We start from the raw sequence: 21,530 nt of genomic DNA, 5'->3' as shown, positions 1-21,530 counted from the left end.
TTCAATGCCCCATCACGATGTCTCTTTTCCACGCGATCTTTGCTGTTTGCCATGGGCCTTTCTGCCCAGCAACAGCAGGATCAAAGACATCAAATAACCAATCAGAGCAACGTCTTTTGACGCACTGGATGCTAATAGACTGTGGCCCAAGAGACCTTGCTCTAATTGGCCTATTTGATTTTTAATATTATTTTAAAACTTTGCGCATTCAAACAGCAGACTTGTCTGTGTGGGAGACATTTTGAATGCAGCCACCCAGTGTGGGAGAGGTGTGGTACAGACCTCAATGCAATCCACAATGTGCCATCCTCAGAAGAAGCATGCCAGGTTCAGTATGGCCCAAGCTTCCCAGCCATCCTGGTCAATAGTTTGATACCTCAGCCAGACCTCAGGAAGTCTTTTAGCTCAAGCTCATCATGCTCCACTACCTCTTCCTCCTCTGAAGATGTGTACTGCTCCTCTGCATCACATCATCCTCATGGTTCATACCTCTCTTGGCTATGTTGTGCAGAATGCAGCCTTGTTATCTCTATAAGTTCCCTCAACATCGCTGTGCATTCCCGATATTAATAACTCCATTAGCTGCTGTGCCTTCAGCTGCCTGGGCCCTAAGTTATGGACTGTCCTCCATAAACCATTCCACTTATGTCCTCCATTTTCCGTAAACTTTTTGTTTTGACCAAGGTTTTGGGTTATCTATCCAAATATCTGCTTATGTGGCTGTCTAATAACACTCCTGTGAAGTGCTTTGGAACATGTTCCTTAGTTAAGTGGGCTTTATAAATCCACCTGTTGTTAATACATTTACAGAACACTGCTCAATGTTCTGTACAGCAATGATGTGAATGAAATAAGGATAGGAAAGTGACAAAAATACTGTTTGATGTAATCCATTAAGAATATATAATTACCTCTCATCTTTGGTGCAACATCCCGTTTCTTAACATCCAAGTTTTGTTGTTTCACAGGAGACCATTTTGACTCTGGTTTGGTTATCCTATTCAGTTCACTGTTTGGTGACACAGGCTGTTCTGAAAGCAAAATAGAACCTAAATAATTTTTAAGATAGCAAATATTTGTTTATTTTGTGTTTAGCCTCATTAATGCATTTTAATTTTCTTCACCTCGCCATCCCTCCAAATCTTCATTCCTAATTTGCTCTTCTATATCCAAACTAGCTGTAAATAAAGTTAAGTATTCTTCTGGTGCAATACAAATGAAAGTATTCAAGTCAATGTGGTAAACAGGTTATAACTTAAAAATTATACTACAGAAACATTAACATTTTATTTCAAACCATTGTAAAAATATTGGTCCCACTTGCTAAAAACATTTTGTTCATAGGTGTCTTGAAAGTATTATCACTGCTCTTGCACAGTGGTTGAAATAAAGGGCTGGATTCTCCGTTTCGGAGACTATGGGCTGGATTTTCTGTTTTTGAGGCTAACTGCTGACGCCGGCATGGGAACTGTGGCATTTTATGATGTCAAAATTGGCGCCGAAGCCTCATTGATCCTGGGATCTCTGGGGGGCTAGCAGCCACGCAGAGTAAAACTCCAGGTGATACAAACAGCTGGAGAATGGGCACGCCGTAAAACACGGCGCCGGCCGTGAGCGGACCCAAACTGCCTAATACTGTCCCCCTGGCAACCCCCTAGCCACCCCACCAGTTCCCCCAGTTTGGAATTTTGTATCCACCCCACTAATGGGTGACACACTAGAAACAAGAGTTCTATTTTGACTTGCCGGAGGAGGCGATGGACTTTATGAGAGACCATTGACTAGGAGGAGTTTGAAGACACTGAACTTTGGAGAGGAGCTTTGTGTTCATTATAATGTGTTTGGGGTGGGTAGTTTGGGGTGGGTTACGATGGGAGGAGTGGTAATGGTGAGTGTGCTTTTTGTTTTTCTTTCTTTGCTGGCTGGATTCTACGAAAATGGGGCTATGTCCCTATGCCCGCAGGAAAACGGGCACGAATCACTCCAGACTTTTTTCAAAAAGTCCAGAGTGATTCTCCAATTTCAAGAGGGATAGCAGGGCCCCCGAGTGCGCCCCACAGCCCCTGCTGCCGTTTTCGCACCCGCTCCCACACAACATGGCAGCGCGGAAGAAGATAGGCCCCCCCCCAGATCGCGGACCCCCGCCGATCGGTAGCCCCTGATCGCGGGCCTGGACGTCGTGAAGGCCCCCCCCCCGCCCCCCCCCCCCCCCGCGCCCCCCCCCCCCCCCCCGGAGTCTGATCGCTCCCCCACGTACCAAGACGGACAGTGTGGCCGCAAGTCCGAGCTCCCGCCGGGTGGAACCAGGTTGGAACCACGCCGGCGAGAACTCGACCGGTCGACCGCAGAGAATCGGCGCGGGGACCTCTTTCAACGGCTCCCGGCCAGAGCAGCATCGACCGTGCACACATGGCTGGTGGCTATTCTCCAGTCCGCAGATAATCGTGTCCCAGCGTCATGGGTCTGAGGCCCCATTCTCTGCCCCCGCGCCGAGCGTAATTTCGGCACGGAGGCTCGGAGAATCCCGGCCACTATTTGGTCTATTTTAATTCAACCATCCAGATGTACCCTGCAGTTGTCCCATGCAGCATTCTATTGCCTCTTCAATGATTCCTCGGGTTTTGCATTTAGCATATTACATTATCTGGAGTCCATTCCATGCATTTATCCTATTTTGTGTGATAAAGATTTTTTTATAACAGCCACACATTTACCCTTTGCCAGTTTGAAAGTGTGAACGTGCAATTCCTTGTCCTTCGCTCACAAATTACTACAATACCATTCTTGGTCCAGCTTTTTACCTCCTGCCTGTCTGATTATTTTGTCAGAACCTCCTGAACCCAAGAATAAGTAGCCTTTTTTCTAGAAGCATCAATACTTTGATTTCTTGGGACAACGTTACATGGTTTTAAATGTTATATATAACTCATCGAGGTAGTTTCGACTCGCTCACCAAAAAACTTATTTTTCATAAACATGTGCAGTCTTTTCTACAACAAACACAAAAAGCTTGCAAATCTTATCCAGGGACATTAGCACAGGGCTAACCTCACAAAAATATTACTGTTTGATTTCAACCAACATAGATGAGCACATACTCTCAATATGCAGGAAATAACTGCAGTAAGTTACATCCACGGATAAAGGATAAAGGAGCTCAAGAATAAAACATATTTTAAGTTTCTATCAGGCTGTGGATATATTTTGTTTTACATGGCAGAAGTTCTACAAAAATAAGGTCTCCTCCACTTCCATTGGTGATGAGGCATTGATATCACCGATGTCGCCTGGGCTACTTTTAACCAAATAACCGTATTTGATAACCTTATGATATCAAACAGAGGAGGAATGGTTAAACGCCGAGCTGTGATATCAAATAGATCTCTGAAGTATTCCACTGACAGTAAAGTACTCTGCTGGGCAGCCAAGTGGATACTGCTTAAATTTGAAAAAAGAAATCCTTCAGGAGTTTACAACAGGATAGATACTCTGGGATAAAAGCAAATTACTGCAGATGCTCAAATCTGAAACAAAAGGGAAAATGCTGAAAAATCTCAGCAAGTCTGGCAGCATCTGTAGGGAGAGAAAAGAGCTAACCTTTCGAGTCCGATGTCTCTCTCAAAGCTGACAAAGAGCATTGACAAAGAGTCATCGAACTTGAAACATTAGCTCTTTTCCCTCCCTACAGATGCTGCCAGACTTGCTGAGATTTTCCAGCATTTTCCCTTTTGTTTCAGATACTCTGGGATAATTTGCTGCTGTGAGTGCAGACGGCCAACTGATGCAGAGTAGTCAACTGAATGTGGACTAGTGTTCAACTTGGATTAATTATCATTCTGACTTGGACATATACCACTGTCATGAGACTACCCTTTAAGAAATTAGTGTTTAAGAAATGTACCTTTAAGAAATGGAGCTGCTCTGACACAAATTCCGCTACCTGGGGATCCAAATAGCCCATGACTGGAAAGGGATCCACAAATGGAACCTCACCAGCCTGACGGAGGAAGTAAAAAAGGACCTGCAAAGATGGAACACACTCCCACTCTCCCCCGCGGGGAGAGTCCAGACGATCAAAATGAATGTACTGCCCAGGTTCCTCTTCCTGTTTAGATCCATTCCGATCTGCATCCCCAAGGCCTTTTTCAAAGCGCTGGACAAACTTATCATGGCGTTCGTATGGGGGGGGGGGGGGGGTAAAAATGCTAGGATCCCAAAGAAGGTCCTACAAAAAACAAAATCCAGGGGGGGCTAGCCCTCCCGAACCTACAATTCTACCACTGGGCGGCAACAGCCGAGCGTGTAAGGGGATGGATCCAGGAGCCAGAGGCCGAGTGGGTGCGTGCGGAGGAGACCTCCTGCATGGGGACCTCCCTCTGGGCCACGGCAGCACTCCCATCCCCACCCAAAAAACACTCCAGCAGCCCAGTGGTGACAGCCACCCTCCAATCCTGGAACCAACTGCGGCAGCAATTTGGCCTGAACAAAATGTCGGACAAGGCTCCCATCTGCAACAACCATAGGTTCACACCAGCACTGACTGACGCCACCTTCAAAAGGTGGAGGCAGGACGGAGGGACACTGACAGTCAGGGACCTATACATGGACGGCAGGATCGCAACACTGGACGAACTGACAGAGAAATTTCGGCTAGCCAGGGGGAACGAGCTACGGTACCTGCAGCTCAAAAACTTCTTACGAAAGGAGACAACCGCCACGACAGACACTACTGGAAGACCTACTGGACGCAAGTATCCTAGAGAAAGGGAACTGTAGCGACATGTATGACCGACTGGTAGAAAGGGACGACACCGTACTGGACGCAACAAGAAAGAAATGGGAGGATGACCTGGGGATTGAGATAGGGTGGGGACTCTGGAGCGAAGCACTGCATAGGGTCAACTCCACCTCCACGTGCGCAAGGCTCAGCCTGACGCAACTAAAAGTGGTACATAGAGTCCACTTAACAAGAAACAGTATGAGTAGGTTCTTCCCAGAGGTGGAGGACAGATGTGAACGGTGCCAAACAGGCCCGGCCAACCACGCCCACATGTTCTGGTCTTGCCCCAGACTTGTGGAGTACTGGACAGCCTTCTTCGAGGCTATGTCCAAAGTGGTAGGGGTGAGGGTGGAGCCATGCCCGATAGTGGCGGTCTTCGGGGTTTCAGACCAGCCAGATCTATTCCTGGGGAGGAGGGCCCTTGCCTTTGCCTCCCTGATCACCCGCCGTAGAATCCTGTTTGGCTGGCGGTCAGCAGCACCGCCCAGAGCTGCAGACTGGCTGTCCGACCTCTCGGAATCTCTCCAAATGGAGAAAATCAAATTCGCCATCCGAGGGTCAGACGACGGCTTCCACAGAACGTGGGAGCCATTCATGCAATTGTTCCGGGACCTGTTTGTGGCCAACGAACAAGAGGAAGAATAGTCGGGTGGCCAAGAATCAGGGGAAAATGGACGGGAATCGGGGGAAGGTAGCCGGGGGGGTTTGTTCGCAGGGTTTTACGCTTATTTCTTTTTCTTGTTAATTTATTGTTTTTGTATTGGAGGGGAGGGGTTACTGTTTTTCTCTGTTGTGATAAAATTTGTTGTTGAAAACTTGAATAAAAATTATTCCCAAAAAAAAGGAAGGACAAAGCCGCAAGCGACAATCTGATGGCAAGCTATGGCCCAAAACCAAATTGTAAATAAATGCCTATAAACATGTGCCTCGGCCATATTGGGGAATGTAAAATATGTATGCCGGTTAAAGGGGGCGGTCACAGTTGTTATTATGAAGATGCTTACCTGCAAATATACATGTTAATTTTTGCGTGTTTTTTTTCTAATAATTTGTAATTTGTTGGATATAAAATGTGAAAACTCAATAAAAACCATTTCCAAAAAAAAAAGAAATGGAGCTGCTCATGTTACTGGAGTGATGTCAGAGTGTGGGTGTCGCTGAGCTCTGCTTCACTTTTTTCGTTTCAGTCTGAGAAGAGCTTGGGTGTGTCTGTGTTTTTCAGTGAGCTGAATCGGAAGTTAAAAGTGAGCTGCACCACTGTTGACCTCTGCCATCAAAAGACTATCTATGGATCATTTGGCAAACTCAGAATTGTAAAAAGGTCTCAGTATAAAATGTAAACCTAATGTGTTCCTGTTTGAAGGTTTATTAAGTCTTTTGGATGTTAAAAGGACAGCATGCAGATTACTTAGTGTTGTATTCTTTGGGGGGTGTATGTGATTTACTGGTTGCCAAGATATTCACTGTTTGTTTTAAAATGGTTAACTTGAGTTCATAGAATAAACATTGTTTTGTTTTAAAAAACCACTGGTCCATGTCTGCTGTACCATGCCTATAGAGTGAGCCATGTGCCCCCCATACCACAATCTATTAAAAGTTGTGGGTCAGGTGAACTCCATGATACACTTTGGGATTCTCTAAACCCTGACCCATAACAATTGGGGGCTTGAGGGGGATAAAAGTCTATCTATTGGATTGGCTTAGTGAACTTAGAGACAGTGAGGGGGGAGCATATTGTGGTTGCTTTTCAGGTGTGGTATTTTAGTTTAAGTGGGGAGTGTGTTGCGGACAATGGCTCTTTCAGAGGCTCAGAAGTGTTTGGAGGTGGAGACGGTCACACACAGTACCTTACAGACAAAGACTAAAAGCAGACTGTTAGATTTTGCAAAAAACATTGCAGTTAACATTACCTGACAAAATGCCTGACCTGTACCATTAACTGCAATCAAACCATATTCATTATGAAAGATGGGAGATCATCTTCACAGTCCTCATAAAGTTATGCCTATTTTGTGTGTAGCAAGATCACAAAGTATAGATTATCAATATGTTCCTGCATCAGGAGTAACAAAATTTAAGACAAGAGTAACGCATGATAAATGCAAAAGACTCACTCCAAAAGAAACAAACTAATGTCCTTATTTTCAAACAGACTATAAAAACAGATAAATCACACAATTCTACGGTGCAGAAGAGGCCCTTCAGCCCATCAATTCTGCACCCTGACCTGCCCACTTGCCAGCGCTTGGGCCATAGCCTGGAATGTTGTATTGCACCAAGTACTAATCCAGGTACTTTTTAAAGGATGTGAGGCACCCTCCCAGGCAGTGCATTCCAGACTGTCACTACTTTCTGGGTAAAAACGCTTTTCCTCAAATTCATCTTATACCTACCACCCCTCACTCTGAACTGTGTTCCCTCATTACTGACCCTTCAACCAAAGGTTGCTCCTTTGCTCCTCCAGCTGCTCCTTATACACCCTGTCCATGCCCCTCATAATCTTATACACCTCAATCAGGTCACCCCTCAGTCTTCTCTGCTCCAGAGAAAACAACCCAAGCCGATCCAACGTCTCTTTATAACTTGCATCCCAGGCAATATTCTGGTGAATCTTCTCGGTACCCCAGTGCAATTACATCCTTCCTATAATGTGGCAACCAGAATTGCAGACAGTACTCCAGCTGTGGCCTCACCAAAGTTCTACATAGTTCCATGATTGTAATCTATTCCCCGATTAATAAAAGCGAGTGTCCCATATGCCTTTTTCTCCACCCTATTAACCTGCCCTTCTGCCTTCAGAGATCTATGGAGAAACACGCCAAGGTCCCTTTGTTCTTCGGAACTTCCCAGTGTCAGACCTTCCATAGTTTACTTCCTTGTTAAATTACTCCTTCCAAAGTGCATCACCTCACACTTTTCAGGGTTAAATTCCATCTGCCACTTATCCGCCCATTTGACCATCCCGTCTATATCTTCCTGTAACCCAAGACACTCAACTTCACTGTTAATCACCCGACCACTCTTTGTGTCATCCACAAACTTACTGATCCTACCCCCCACATAGTCATCATTTAAATGACAAACAATAGGGAGTCCAGCGCAGATCACTGTGGTCCACCACTGGTCACTGGCTTCCAGACACTAAAGCAGCCATCTATCATCAGCCTCTGTCTCCTACCACTAAGCCGATTATGAATCCACCTAATCAAATCACCCTGCATCTCATGTGCATTTGCCTTTTTAATAAGTCTACCATGTCAGACCTTGTTGAAGGCTTTGCTGAAATCCGTGTAAACTACAGCAACTGCAGATGCAGATGGGCAGCACGGTAACACAGTGGTTAGCACTGTTGCTTCACAGCTCCAGGGTCCCAGGTCAGATTCCCGGTTTGGGTCACTGTCTGTGTGGAGTCTGCACGTTCTCCCAGTGTCTGCGTGCGTTTCCTCTGGGTGCTCCGGTTTCCTCCCACAAGTCCAGAAAGACGTATTTGTTAAGTAATTTGGACATTCTGAATTCTCCCTCTGTGTACCTGAACAGGCACGCCGGAATATGGCGACTAGGAGCTTTTCACAGCAACATTATTGCAGTGTTAATGTAAGCCTACTTGTGGCAATAAAGATGATTATTATTACTACCCTCATCTATACACTTGGTTACATGCTGAAAAAATTCAATCGAATTTGTTAGGCATGACTATCCCTGATCAAACCTTGTCTCTCCTTCAGAATCTTCTCAAGTAGTTTCCCAACCACTGACGTGAGACTCACTGGACTGTAGTTCTCTGGCTTGTCTCTACAACCTTTCTTATATGGGGGGATCACGTTAGCTGTTCTTCAATCCTCTGGCACTTCCTTGTGGCCAGAGAAGAATTTAAAATTTGGGTCAGATCCTCGGCAATCTCCTCCCTCACCTCCCACAGCATCCTGGGACACAATTCATCCGGACCTGGAAATTTGTCCACTTTTAAGCTTGCCAATACCTCCAATACCATCACTCCCTATGACAATTTGCTCAAGAACCCCAATCTCTCTCAAGTTCCATATCTACCTGCTCATTCTCTTGGGTGGACAGATATGAAATATTCGTTCAACACCCTACCAATGTCCTCTGGCTTGACCCAGATTTCCCCATTGGTCCTGAATGGACCTTACTCTTTCCCTGGTTATCCTCTTCCAATTGATGTACTTAGAATATCTTGGGATTTTCCCGAATTTTACCAGCCAGAGCTTTCTCATATCCCCTCTTTGCTCTCCTAATTGATTTCTTAAGCTCCATCCTGCACTTTCTGTACTGCACTAATGCCTCTGCAGACATGCTCCCCTTATACTTGTTAAAAGCCTTGCTTTTTCTTCTCATCGTATCCTGAATGTCTCTGGTGTTCCATTGCTCTCTGGGTTTGTTACACCTTCTTATTACCCTGCAAGGGACATATTGGGCCTGTACCCTCACCATTTCATCTTTGAATGCCCCTCACTGTTCTTCTGTAGGTTTCCCCACAAGTAACGCTTTCCAGTCTACCTTGGCCAGATCCTGTCTTATTTTGTTAAAATCTATTCTAAAATCAAAAATTAATGAAGCTGAATAGTATAACATGACATTTATTTGTATGGGGGGAAAGAATGGGATGGGAGAAAGAAATAACATATTTGGTATTGATCTTCCATATGCAAATGTTCTAAAATATTACATTTTTTTATCATCTTTACAAGACAATTAGGAACAAGCTGCTTTCTCTGAGCAAGCTTATTAGTGGGTGTGGGAAGCTAAAGTAAATAACATTGTGAAAACTAAAGGAAATAGAATTTATTCTATTTCATGGCTTTCTTGTATGTCTATAACATATATACAACATGCATTTTTGGCAATAAGCAAAAACATTTTTACAGAACCAAAAGGTGTTCAAATTCATATTTAAAAATAATTACTACCTGTGCGTTCCTGCATATGGGAAGACTGCATTGTATAGGCATCCAAAATGAGTGATGCAGGAGCCTTGTAATGACTTGTCCTCACTGTCGATGTTGAACAATTTTCCATAAACATTCCATTCCTAATACAAAGTGGATTGCACAGTATCAAATATTACTGCAGCTGATCGTGATAGAAAATGCACATTTTTAAAGGAGGAACCAAGTCACCAATTTATTCCAATCCCACAAAGTTCAATAATGACCTCAATATTTATTTAAACAGGTGCTAGAAGAATAATGCATGTAGAGAAAAACATTATTTCAGCATACACTGCAGTTGCTTAGTTTACATGGACAAAAATAGCTGTACATTGTTCAAAATTGTAATTTATCCAACATAACTCAGCAACTCATAAATTAAACATTGCTTAAATGATTTACTGGCTTGGATATCTGAAGGGGTTCTAACAGGAGCCAAATCTGTTCTGTAAAGCGAGTATTACTCTATGCCATGCTGATTTGAAGGTGGATTGAGAGCTGCATTTTTCTTTTCTTGTTGTAGTGTTTAAGTAGTAATTGTAAGCTTTTCTTTTCAGCTGTGAAGTTAAAGAGTTTAACATTTTATTCCCAATAAAATTTTATTTAAAAAATACCAAATTCCTCTTTCTTCATGCAATCAATCCTGGAGAGCAAATCATTCTTTCCGCAAAGTCTTACAAATAAACTAAAATATTAGGGTTTCAGTCCGGTACCCTAGCCACTGTTGAGGTCAGGTCTGGGATCGTAATGGCTCTTTCCCTTCATCTCATGTGCATACACAATCTTTATGCTGCCTCCTGTACAACATTTAAGAATTAATTTAAATGTAATTTATGCGCAATGCAATTGATATTTCCTGATTATCAGTCCCTGTTTTGCAGTCTGCATGGGCATGATTTTTGGACCAGGTTGTGGTTGGAACTGTGCTCATGAGGCAGGCAGACAATTAAGCCTTTTTTAAAAATATTTTTAAGAGAAATGTTTCAATAGAACTAAAGGGAAAACAAATCCAGAGCCCCCTGGGTGATGAAAGAGATAAAAATTAAGACGATGTAGAAATAGTGTGTGCATGACAGATGTAAGTAGGATAATACAACTGTGAATATAGACGTCATGGACAGAAATTGAAAAAGCAAACAAGAGAAGCAAAGAAAGTATGAAAAAAGGTCAGCAGCTAACATAAAATTCTTTTATAGTTTAGAAATCTTCTATAAATAGTAGAAGGGTGGTAAACGGAGAAGTGGGCGTCCCACTGGGGATCAAAAAAGAAATTTACGCATGGAGGCAAAGGGCATGGCTGGGCTATTAAATTAATACTTGCCTCCATACTTACCAAAGAAGAAGATTCTACATAGGTCATAGTGAAAAATTAGGTCGTCCAGGTGCTTCAAGGATTTAAAATTGATGAGGAGATATTCGATAGGCTATCTGTACAAAAAACTGACATGGTACCAGGACCAGATGAGATGCATCAAAGCATACTGAGGGAAATGAGAGTAGAAATTACATAGGCGCTGGCCATTATTTTCCAATCTTTCTGAGACACAGGTACCAGAAGACTTAAAGAAATGCAAATGGTACACTCTTGTTCAAAAAGTGCATGAAGAAAATCCCAGCAATCTTGGCAGTGGAAAAGCTTTTAGAAATGATAATTTGGGACAAAATTAATAGTCACTTGAGAAAATCTGGGTGAATCAAGAAAATTAGCATGCATTTGTTAAGAGCAAATTGAGTTTATCTAACTTGCTTGAGAATTTTGATGAGATAACAGAAAAGGTTGATGAGGGCAATACCACTGACATGGTGCTATACATGGACTTCTAAAAGGAATTTGATAAAGTACCGGAAACATTTTTAAAATTTAATTTCCGCGAATGTGCATTTCGCTGGTTGGGCCAGCGTTTATTGCCCATCCCTACCTGCCCCATTTAAGAGTCAACCACATTGCTGTGGATCTCGAGTCACATGTAGGCCAGGCGGATGACAGATTTTGTTCCCTAAAGGACATTAATAAAGCAGATGAGATTTTATTATCATCATCACTAGACTTTAAATTCCAGATTTTTTATTGAATTCAAATTTCGCCATAGTGCGAATAGAACCCTGGTCCCCAGATCTTGCCTGGGTCTGTGAATTATTCATCCAGTAACAATATCACTACACCTTTCCTTGCCTGACTTATGAAAAAAGTTAAGAGCTCATGGAATAAAATGGACAGTAGCAACATGAAATCAAAATTGGTTGCATGACAGGAAACATTTTAGGGAAAGCGACATGGAGAAGGATAATCTAAATAGCAGAGGGACCTGGACGGTTACAAAGTCACAAATCTGGAAGGTGGCAGAGTAAGCTGATATGACAATTTGGAAAGTCTATGGGATACTTGGCTTTGTAAATAGGGCATTGAAAAAAACCTTTACAGCTTATTGGCTTCAGGCCTCAGTTAGAGTATTGTGTACAATTCTGGACACCATAAGTTAGGAAGAATATCAAGGCCCTGGTGAGATTTTGATGGAGGCTTATCAGGATGTTACTAGGAATAAGGGATTTCAGTTATGCAGAGGGATTGGGGTAGCAAGAGAAATGAATAAAAATGTCTTCACAGAAAGAATTGTAGGGCAGAAAAACACTACTTTAGAATGTTAATTTTAAAATCAATGCCTTGCTGCTTGTTAGCCAATGCAGCTCAATGCAAGACCAGAGATGATGGATGACCAGAACTTGGTGAGAGTTAGGATATTGGCAGTAGAGTTTTGGAGAAGTTTGAATTTATGGAAGATAGGATGCCAGCCAAGAGAGCACTGGAATTGTCAAGTCTAGAGGGAACAAAAAGCATGGAAGAGGGTTTTAGCACCAAATGATCTTAATCAGAGATGGAGATGGGCTATGTTACAGAGGTAAACGTAGGTGGAATTGGTGAATAAGTGGATACATGGTCAATAGCTCATCGAAAAAAATCAAAGTTGTAAAAAGTCTCACAGTTGCCGGAAAGAGAAATGGAGTTGGTGGTGAGGGAATGATATTTGTGGCAGGGATCCAACACAATGGCTCCAGTGTTCCCAATATTTACGTGGTAACATTTTTGCTTATCTAGTACTGGACGTCAGACAAGTAGTTTAACAAGTTAGAGGTAGCGGAGGGGCTTAGAGAGGTGGTGATGAGGTGTAGTTGGGTGTTGACAGAATACATGTGAAAACTGACATTGTATTTTTGAATGATGTTGCGAGGCAGTATGTAGACGTAAAATAGAAGAACACCAAGGACAGATTCTTCTGAGACACCAGAGGTAACTGACAGATCGAGAAGGATAGAGACAGATATAAAGTCTTTTGGCACAGTTGTGTTGTTTGTACTTTGATAAGAGACATTTTGGTGCAATGGCAGGGTGGAAACATGATTGAAGGTATTCAAATATGGAGTTGCAAGGAAGATGGACATTCAAGGAGTTTGAAGGGGAAAGAGAGGTTGAAAAGGGGCTGGTGGTTTGCAAGGATGGAAGGTGATGGGTTGCTTTATTGAAGTGAGAGGTGAAACGGCAGATTTGAAGGAGAGGGGGACAGTGCTGGATGAGAGATAGCTGAAATTGATATGAGCAAAATGAGATCCAGGAAGGGATTTTAGGTTCCTAAGTTGGGTTAGTGGGAATAAGGTCAATACAGCAGGTCCTCTGGAGCTGTCAAAGAGTGCAAAGGGAAGTTAGACGAGAAATTAGAGAAAGGGACAATTCAAGGCTAGGGCAGGAGGTGACTTTTGACGAAGTTTGGCTGATGGAGGGAGGGAAGTGGCAGAAGCAATTGGTTGGAAGTCTAAAACTTGGTGACAAGTAAGTCCATGTGCTCCTCACACTTGTGTTGGTGGCAAGGATGTAAAAAAGAGAGAAAAAGGATTTAAAAGATGATTTGCATTAGACAAAAAGAGCCACGGGTTATCTTTGCATTCCCCAATGATCCTGTAATAGTGAGCAGCCTTGGTAGACAAGAACAGGACCTGGCAGTATTTCATGTGGCCCAACTAAATTGGGCTGTGAATGGCTAAACCAGTTGTCCACCGTAGCCTTAAATCTGCACCCCTTGAACATAAAGGAACACAGATGAGGGCCATACCAGATTGCCCGGTCAGGATTAAGAGGCAGTAAGGCTTTTAACGGAGACTAGGGTATCAAAAGTGGACGTGAGGGTGTAGCTGAGCAGTTGCAGAAATGCTGTGGTGAATCAGAAATCAACATTGCATTAGGAACACTGAAAATGCTTAAATTAAAAACATTCCCATAAGACGATGTTCAACACTGTATACTAGATTACATATTGCATTAATTACTTTGCTTTGCACACAAGAAACACTTGCGCTTGATGAAAGATACCCAAGAAATTTATTTTCTTAACTGTACCATGATTGATGTACAACTTTTATACCTGCAATTTGTATCAACATTATTGTAAAACACACTGTGAATCTCTTTACAATGACAAAACTAGCCTCCTCCAAATAATACCAAGTCAACCCTTATGTTGTGTTATACAATTAAATGGTACATAAATCAGCCAAGACTAATATTCTGTACTGGATTAAAATATCAGGCAACATTTCAGTTCAATCAGAATCTTATTGACTGAATGCACATAAAATTCACAGGGCAGCACGGTAGCATGGTGGTTAGCATAAATGCTTCACAGCTCCAGGGTCCCAGGTTCGGTTCCCGGCTGGGTCACTGTCTGTGCGGAGTCTGCACATCCTCCCCGTGTGTGCGTGGGCTTCCTCCGGGTGCTCCGGTTTCCTCCCACAGTCCAAAGATGTGCGGGTTAGGTGGACTGGCCATGCTAAATTGACCGTAGTGTCCTTAATAAGTAAGGTTGGGGGGGGTTGTTGGGTTACGGGTATAGGGTGGATATGTGGGTTTGAGTAGGGTGATCATTGCTCGGCACAATATCGAGGGCCTGTTCTGTGCTATACTGTTCTATGTTCTAAGTTTAAAATGATAATGAGACAACATTCCTCGCAAATGGACATCAGAAATATTATTTTATGGCATCATTACTCCAGGCTCATCAGAAACTAATCTGTGATAAACTAAAGAAATTGTGTGCACATTATGGGCGGAATTCTCTGTAACGGCCGATGCCGTCGCGAAACCCGGAGTGTTTCACGACGGCGTCGGAGGCCGCTCCTCGCCCCCTATTCTCCCCCCCCCCCCCCCCAGGGGGCTAGGAGCAGCGTTTCACGAAACTCGGCCGCCGGGCCTTGGCGCTGGCGTCAAGGCGGCGCGCCAATAATGGCGCGGCCGGCGGCACGTTAGTGACGTCAGCCGCACATGCGCAGGTTGGCCGGCTCCAACCCGTGCATGCGCGGTTGCCGTCTTCCCCTCCACTGCCCCGCAAGACGTGGCGGCGGAGGGGAAAGAGTGCGTCTCTTAGCGACGCCGGCCCGACGATCGGTGGGCACCGATCGCGGGCCAGTCCCCTCCCGAGCACGGCCGTGGTGCTCGATCCCCTCTCCGCCCCCCCACAGGCCCCAAACTTCCCTTTCGCGCTATGTTCACGCCGGCAGCGACCAGGTGTGGTTGCCGCCGGCGTGAACAGGTCGGGAACGGCAGGCCGCTCGGCCCATCCGGGCCGGAGAATCGCAGGTCGCCGTGAAAAACGGCGACCCGCGATTCTCCGAGCGGCGTGTCGCAAAACGCGACACGCCATTTTGGGAGGGGTGGGAGAATCGCGGGGGGTGCCAGAGCGGCCCTCCCGTGATTCTCCCACCCGGCCTGGGGAGCGGAGAATCGTGCCCTATGTATCAAAGTGACTTAATACCAGATCACTGGACTATACACTGCACATTCAGATATTTATTGTGCTTTGTTAAAATGCCATGCCATACGATAAGTTAGATTTCCCTGGTTCCCAGCGCCTCAGCACTGGACAGGAACAGCTCTTTCAAAGTTTATTACTGTCTTTGAATGTCAGCTCAGGAGTACCCCAGCATAGATCTGTCTCCCCAGTAATGCACAGCAAGAGTAGAAGGGGAAAGAAATTTAAGTTTCAGGTCAGCACTGTTTGGAGAGTCTCCATGAACTATCTGTCTGGCTGGTTGGTGAAGATCCATGGACAAAAAGTCCCAAATCAGACTGAAGTCAACCTGTGGTGGGGTCAATCATCTTATATCTGTACTAATTTTACGCAGAGGGTGGTGGGTGCCTGGAACGCATTGCCGGCAGAGGTGGTAGAGGCGGGCACGATAGCGTCATTTAAGATGTATCTAGGCAGATACATGAATGGGCAGGGAGCAGAGGGATACAGATCCTTAGAAAATAGGCGACAGTTTTAGATAGAGGATCTGGATCGGCGCAGGCTTGGAGGGCCGAAGGGCCTGTTCCTGTGATGTAATTTTTCTTTGTTCTTCTTTGTTGTCCTTAAAAAAAATGTTAAGTAATTTTATTCGACAAATTTTCAACATTTCAACAATACAAAAAGGACACCAAACTTCCCCAAAACAGTCAACAGTAACCAACTCCCGAGAGTTCATGATGAACAAACCCCAATAAGTGTGGAACAGCTCCTCCATCCCCCCTCAGCTCACGTTCTCCAGGGTCAAAAACTCCAGCAGGTGCCCCCCACCACGCCAAGGCACAGGGTGGAGAAGCTGATCTCCACCCCAACAAGACCCACCTATGAGCAACCAGCGAGGCGGAGGCCAAGACATCTGCCCCCGCTCCCTTCTGCAGCCCGGCCAGTCCGAAACCCAGAGTATAGCTCCCAAGAGACCGGGCTCCAAATCCATATGTAAGACCCAGAGACTGTATGAAACACCGTCCTCCAATACCTCTCCAGCTTCGGGAGGATGAAAACATAAGAACATGGTTCGCGATGCCTCTCCCACATCATTCACAGGCATCCTCCACTCCCTCGAACAGCGGGCTCAACCTTGATTTTGTGAGGTGCACCCTGTACACTACCTTCAGCTGTATCAGCCCCAACATCGGGCACAAAGTCAAGGCAGTCATCTCCACAGCACCTCAAGCTACAGTCCCTCTTCCAGTGCCACCCCCAACTTTTCCTCCCACTTGGACTTAATTCCCTCAATGGACACCATCCTACTCCAAATCCCCTCAAAAAGCACAGAGTCCACCTCCCTCTCCAAAACCCCCACTGACAGCATCACTTCCAACAACAAGGAGGCCGACACTATCGGGAAGGTCAGTAAAATCTTCCTCGGAAAGTCCCGCACCTGCATATACCCAAACCCTCCCCATTGCCCCAACCATACTTCTCTCTCAGCTCCTCTAGTCTCGCGAATTGCCCCCTCCCCCTCCCCCCCCCCCCGGGACAAGTCCTTAATGTCCTTAAATCCCCATCTCGTCCCATCCCCGAAACCTCACATCCCACAGTTCCCCATAATCGGCAACCCCCTGACCCAGCCCACACCTTAAAGTGATGTCTAAACATGCCTCCAAATCTTCAAATTGGCCACCACCACCACAGTCACCGTACATGTCCCTGGGGCCATCGGGAGCAGTGCAATCTCACCCCCCTACAAGAGCCTGTCTCCATCTTTATCCACGGAGCTGTCCCCTCCTTGCTCCAGCCGCACACCTCCACATTCGCCGCCCAATAGTAATACGGCAAGTTTGGGAGGCCTAGCCCTCCTCCTGCCTGCTGTCCCCTCTGTAGTACCACCCTGTTAGTCCTGGTCACCTCTTCCCACCCCCCACACCCCAAATGAACGAGGAGATCAGTTTGCCCATCCCCCTGAAAAATGCCTATGATAAAAAGACCAGCAGATATTGGAACAAAAACAGGAATCGCGGCAAAACATTCATTTTAACTGCCTGCACCCGGCCCACAAACGACAGAGAGGGATTGTCCCACCTCAGCAAACAGGCCTTCACCCTCCCCAACAAACCCATGAAATTAAACTTCCAAAGTCCTGCCCAGTTCCGGGCCACCTACACCCCAAATTCTGAAAGTGGGTTGATGCTGGGCAGCATGGTGGTGGGTCGGGCGGGGGGTGCTGGCCTGGGGCGGGCAGTCGACGGGCTATGGCTAGTCGACGGGGGAGGGGGGCGGGACGCCCTCTGATCCGGTCGGTCACCTGGAATGCAAGAGGACTGAATGGGCCAGTTAAGCAGTCTAGGGTACTTGCTTATTTGAGGGGGCTAAAGGCAGATGTGGCAATGCTTCAGGAGACCCACCTGAAGGTGGCGGACTAGGTCCGTCTGAGGAAGAGGTGGGTGGGGCAGGTTTTACACTCCGGGTTGGATGTGAAGAACCGGGGAGTGGCGATTCAGGTGGGGAAAAATGTGTCGTTTGAGGCATCTGAGGAGGTGGCGGATAAGGGGGGTAGGTTTGTTATGGTAAGGGGCAGGCTACAGGGAGAGAAGGTGGTACTTGTTAGTGTGTATGCCCCAAATTGGGATGATGCGGGCTTTATGAGGCGTATGCTGGGACGTGTCCCGGATCTAGAGGCGGGAGTTCTGATTATCGGGGGGGGGGGGACTTCAATACGGTGTTGGATCCTTGACTGGATCGGTCCAGTTCAAGGACGGGTAGGAGGCTGGCGGCGGCCAAGGTGCTGAGGGGGCTTATGGACCAGATGGGAGGGGTGGACCCATGGAGGTTTGTGAGGCCGAGGTGTTGCACGTTTTACTTGAGTGTTACGTGTTTTATTGGAGTGTATTAACACGCCTCCGTTTAAAGGCCGTGTGCTTAACACTACTACAGCTCTGTGTATGTAATTCAGCTCAGGAGTCGCCAGGTGCCGTATCTAGACACCTCACAAGTATATCAAGGTCAGGTTCAAAGTAATAAATCTGTACACCGATTAGTAAGTTAAAACGATTGATATTTATTATAACAAATATAATAAATACACATGCATACGCTAAAGAGACTAAGTTACTTCTAAACTAAACGACTAAAATACTTATCTAAACAGGAACAGGCAAGGTCAGGGAGCGAGGCCTTCGTCCCGTTCTTGGTCTGCAACCCTCAGGTATTAAAGGTCGTCAGGGTCTAGCAAGTCTGGATCACGTAGCGATCGTCGTGGTGACACTTACAGTTCGATGGCTGGTGGCTCAACGGCTGGTGATGGAACTGGAGTCAGGATGCGATGTATTAGCAAAGCGATGAAAACAGCAGAGAGCTGGAGCCAAAAACAACAGACCGGACCATGTGCGGGGTCTACTTTTATAGGTCCACCCAAAGTCCGTGCCTCTTCGGGGCGGTCTCTACCTGCTGTATATCGATTGGGCCTTCTCCCAATCGATATTTTCCAAACCCCCCAATCTGAGGGTCGCTTCTCGATGGGTGGGGCGGTCTCTATGGTGCTTTGTGATGGATACTTATGGTGCCGTTTCGTCTGGGCGTCTACTCAAAGTATCCATTCATACCTAAATGTTTCTATTGTGTGGGCCTGGATCTGGATCACCTCATTACTATGTAAATCGTTGTTGCCATTTACACCTTTAGCTGAGATTCTGCACCTGGCCACAAACTGGTTTCTGTACGTGCAGAATGCTAATTATCCTTCTGCAAACTGCTTGTCCTTGCTAAGACTGTTTTCTCCCTGCAGCCTTAGCAGTTCTCCATTTTGTAGCCCAGTGTCCGTCTTAGGTGGCTATAGAGGGCACGAGAGTACTCATTCTTCTCCCACGTACATAGGGTTTATTCTCGGATAGACTTCTTCGTGGTGAGTAGGGGACTGATTCCGAGTGGAGGAGGCCGAATATTCGGCTATTGCAATCTCCGACCACGCTCTGCTTTGGATGGAGTTGGAGATGGGGGACCAGCGCCCGCTGTGGTGGTTGGATGTGGGGCTGTTGGCGGAGGTGTGCAGGAGGGTCCGGGCAAGTATTGAGGGGTACCTCGAGGTGAATGATACGGGGGAGGTCCGGGTGGGGATGGTCTGGGAAGCCCTGAAGGCAGTGATTGGTGGGGAACTGATATCCATCCGGGCACACAGGGAGAGGAGTGAGAGGGATAGACTGGTGGGGAAGATCCTGGAGGTGGATAGGAGGTACGCGGAGGCACCAGAGGAGGAAGGCACAAGGGGCAGTGTATGAACATGGTGAAAAGGCGAGTAGGATGCTGGCTCATCAGCTCCGCAAGCGGGATGCGGCTAGGGAAATTGCTGGAGTGAGAGATAAGAGTGGGAATGTGGTGCGGAAGCGGGTAGAGGTGAATGAGGTCTTCAAGGACTTTTACGGGGAACTGTACCGGTCGGAGCCAACGGTGGAGAGGAGGGGAATGGAGAGTTTTCTCGACGGGCTATCTTTCCCGAAGGTGCGGGAGGAGCAGGTGGAGGGGTTGGGGGCGCCGATTCAGCTGGAGGAGCTGGTTAAGGGGATCGGGCAGATGCAGTCAGGGAAGGCGCCGGATGGGTTCCCGGTGGAGTTTTATAAAAAGTTTGTGGACCTAGTGGGCCCCCTGCTGGTGTGGACACTTAATGAGGCGTGGGATGTCGCGGGCGCTGATTTCTTTAACCTTAAAGAGGGACAAGGACCCCCAGCAGTGTGGTTCATACAGGCCCATATCTCTCCTTAATGTGGATGCCAAGGTGCTGGCAAAGATCCTGGCCACCAGGATAGAGGACTGTGTGCCAGGGGTGGTACACGAGGACCAGACAGGTTTTGTTAAGGGAAGGCAGCTGAACACGAATGGGCGGAGGTTGTTGAATGTCATCATGATGCCGGCGATTGAGGGGGAGGCTGAGATAGTGGTGGCGCTAGATGCGGAGAAGGCCTTCGATAGAGTGGAGTGGGGGTACTTATGGGAGGTGTTGGGGAGGTTTGGATTTGGTGAAAGGTTTATTAGATGGGTGAGGCTGCTGTATGAGGCCCCGATGGAGTGTGTGGCCACGAATGGGAGGAGGTCGGAGTACTTCCGGCTTTATCGAGGGACCAGGCAGGGTTGCCCCCTGTCCCCCTTGTTGTTTGTATTGGCAATCGAACCGTTGGCGATGGCGTTGAGGGATTCAGGAAGGTGGAGGGGTTTGGTGTGGGGTGGGGCGGAACATAGGGTGTCGTTGTATGCCGATGACCTGCTACTGTATGTGGCGGACCCGGTGGGAGGGATGCCAGGGGTGATGGAGCTGCTAGCTGAGTTTGGGGCCTTTTCAGGCTATAAACTAAATCTAGGCAAGAGTGAGGTGTTTGTGGTGCACCCTGGGGACCAGGAGGAGGGAATTGGTAGGCTCCCACTTAGGAGGGCAGGGGAGAGTTTTAGGTACCGGGGGTGCAGGTGGTCAGGGACTGGGGGACTCTTCACAAGCGTAATTTCACCAGGCTTGTGGATCAGATGGAGGAGGAGTTCAAGAGGTGGGACATGCTGCCATTGTCATTGGCGGGGAGGGTGCAGTCCGTCAAAATGATGGTGCTGCCGAGGTTCTTGTTCCTCTTTCGGTGCCTGCCCATCTTCATCCCCAGGGCCTTCTTTAGGAGGGTGACTAGCAGTATTTTGAGCTTTGTGTGGGCGCATGGGACTCCGAGAGTGAAGAGGGTTTTCCTGGAGCGAGGGAGGGGTAGAGGTGGGCTGGCGCTGCCCAACCTTTTGGGGTACTATTGGGCGGCCAATGTGTCAATGGTGCGTAAATGGGTGATGGAAGGGAGGGGGGCGGCGTGGAAAAGAATGGAGATGGCGTCTTGTAGAGGTACGAGCCTGGTGCCTTGGTAACGGCGCCATTGCCGCTCTCTCCTAAGAGGTATACCACGAGCCCAGTGGTGGCGACGACCCTAAGAATCTGGGGACAGTGGAGACGGCATAGGGGGGAAACAGGGGGCTCGATGAAGGTCCCATTAGGTGGAAATCATCGGTTCATCC

General features: G+C 46.7%; 1 protein-coding gene across 2 annotated transcripts in view; it reads right to left on the bottom strand.

Moving 5' to 3' along the window:
* Positions 1-21,530, bottom strand: part of erich2 (glutamate-rich 2) — a 289,680-nt gene that overhangs the window by 238,085 nt on the left and 30,065 nt on the right. For both annotated transcript variants that reach the window (XM_038789479.1, XM_038789478.1), the window contains 2 exons: positions 9,709-9,830; positions 912-1,031 (listed from right to left, as the gene is read on the bottom strand). In XM_038789479.1, the coding sequence (XP_038645407.1) occupies positions 912-1,031; positions 9,709-9,830 (242 nt within the window). The remainder of the gene's footprint in view (positions 1-911; positions 1,032-9,708; positions 9,831-21,530) is intronic.

The sequence above is a fragment of the Scyliorhinus canicula genome, chromosome 2 (assembly GCF_902713615.1).
Source record: "Scyliorhinus canicula chromosome 2, sScyCan1.1, whole genome shotgun sequence".
Classification (NCBI taxonomy): Eukaryota; Metazoa; Chordata; class Chondrichthyes; order Carcharhiniformes; family Scyliorhinidae; genus Scyliorhinus; species Scyliorhinus canicula.
The sequence above is the reverse complement of the archived record's forward strand: the minus strand, read 5'-3'. Positions and strand labels throughout refer to the sequence as shown.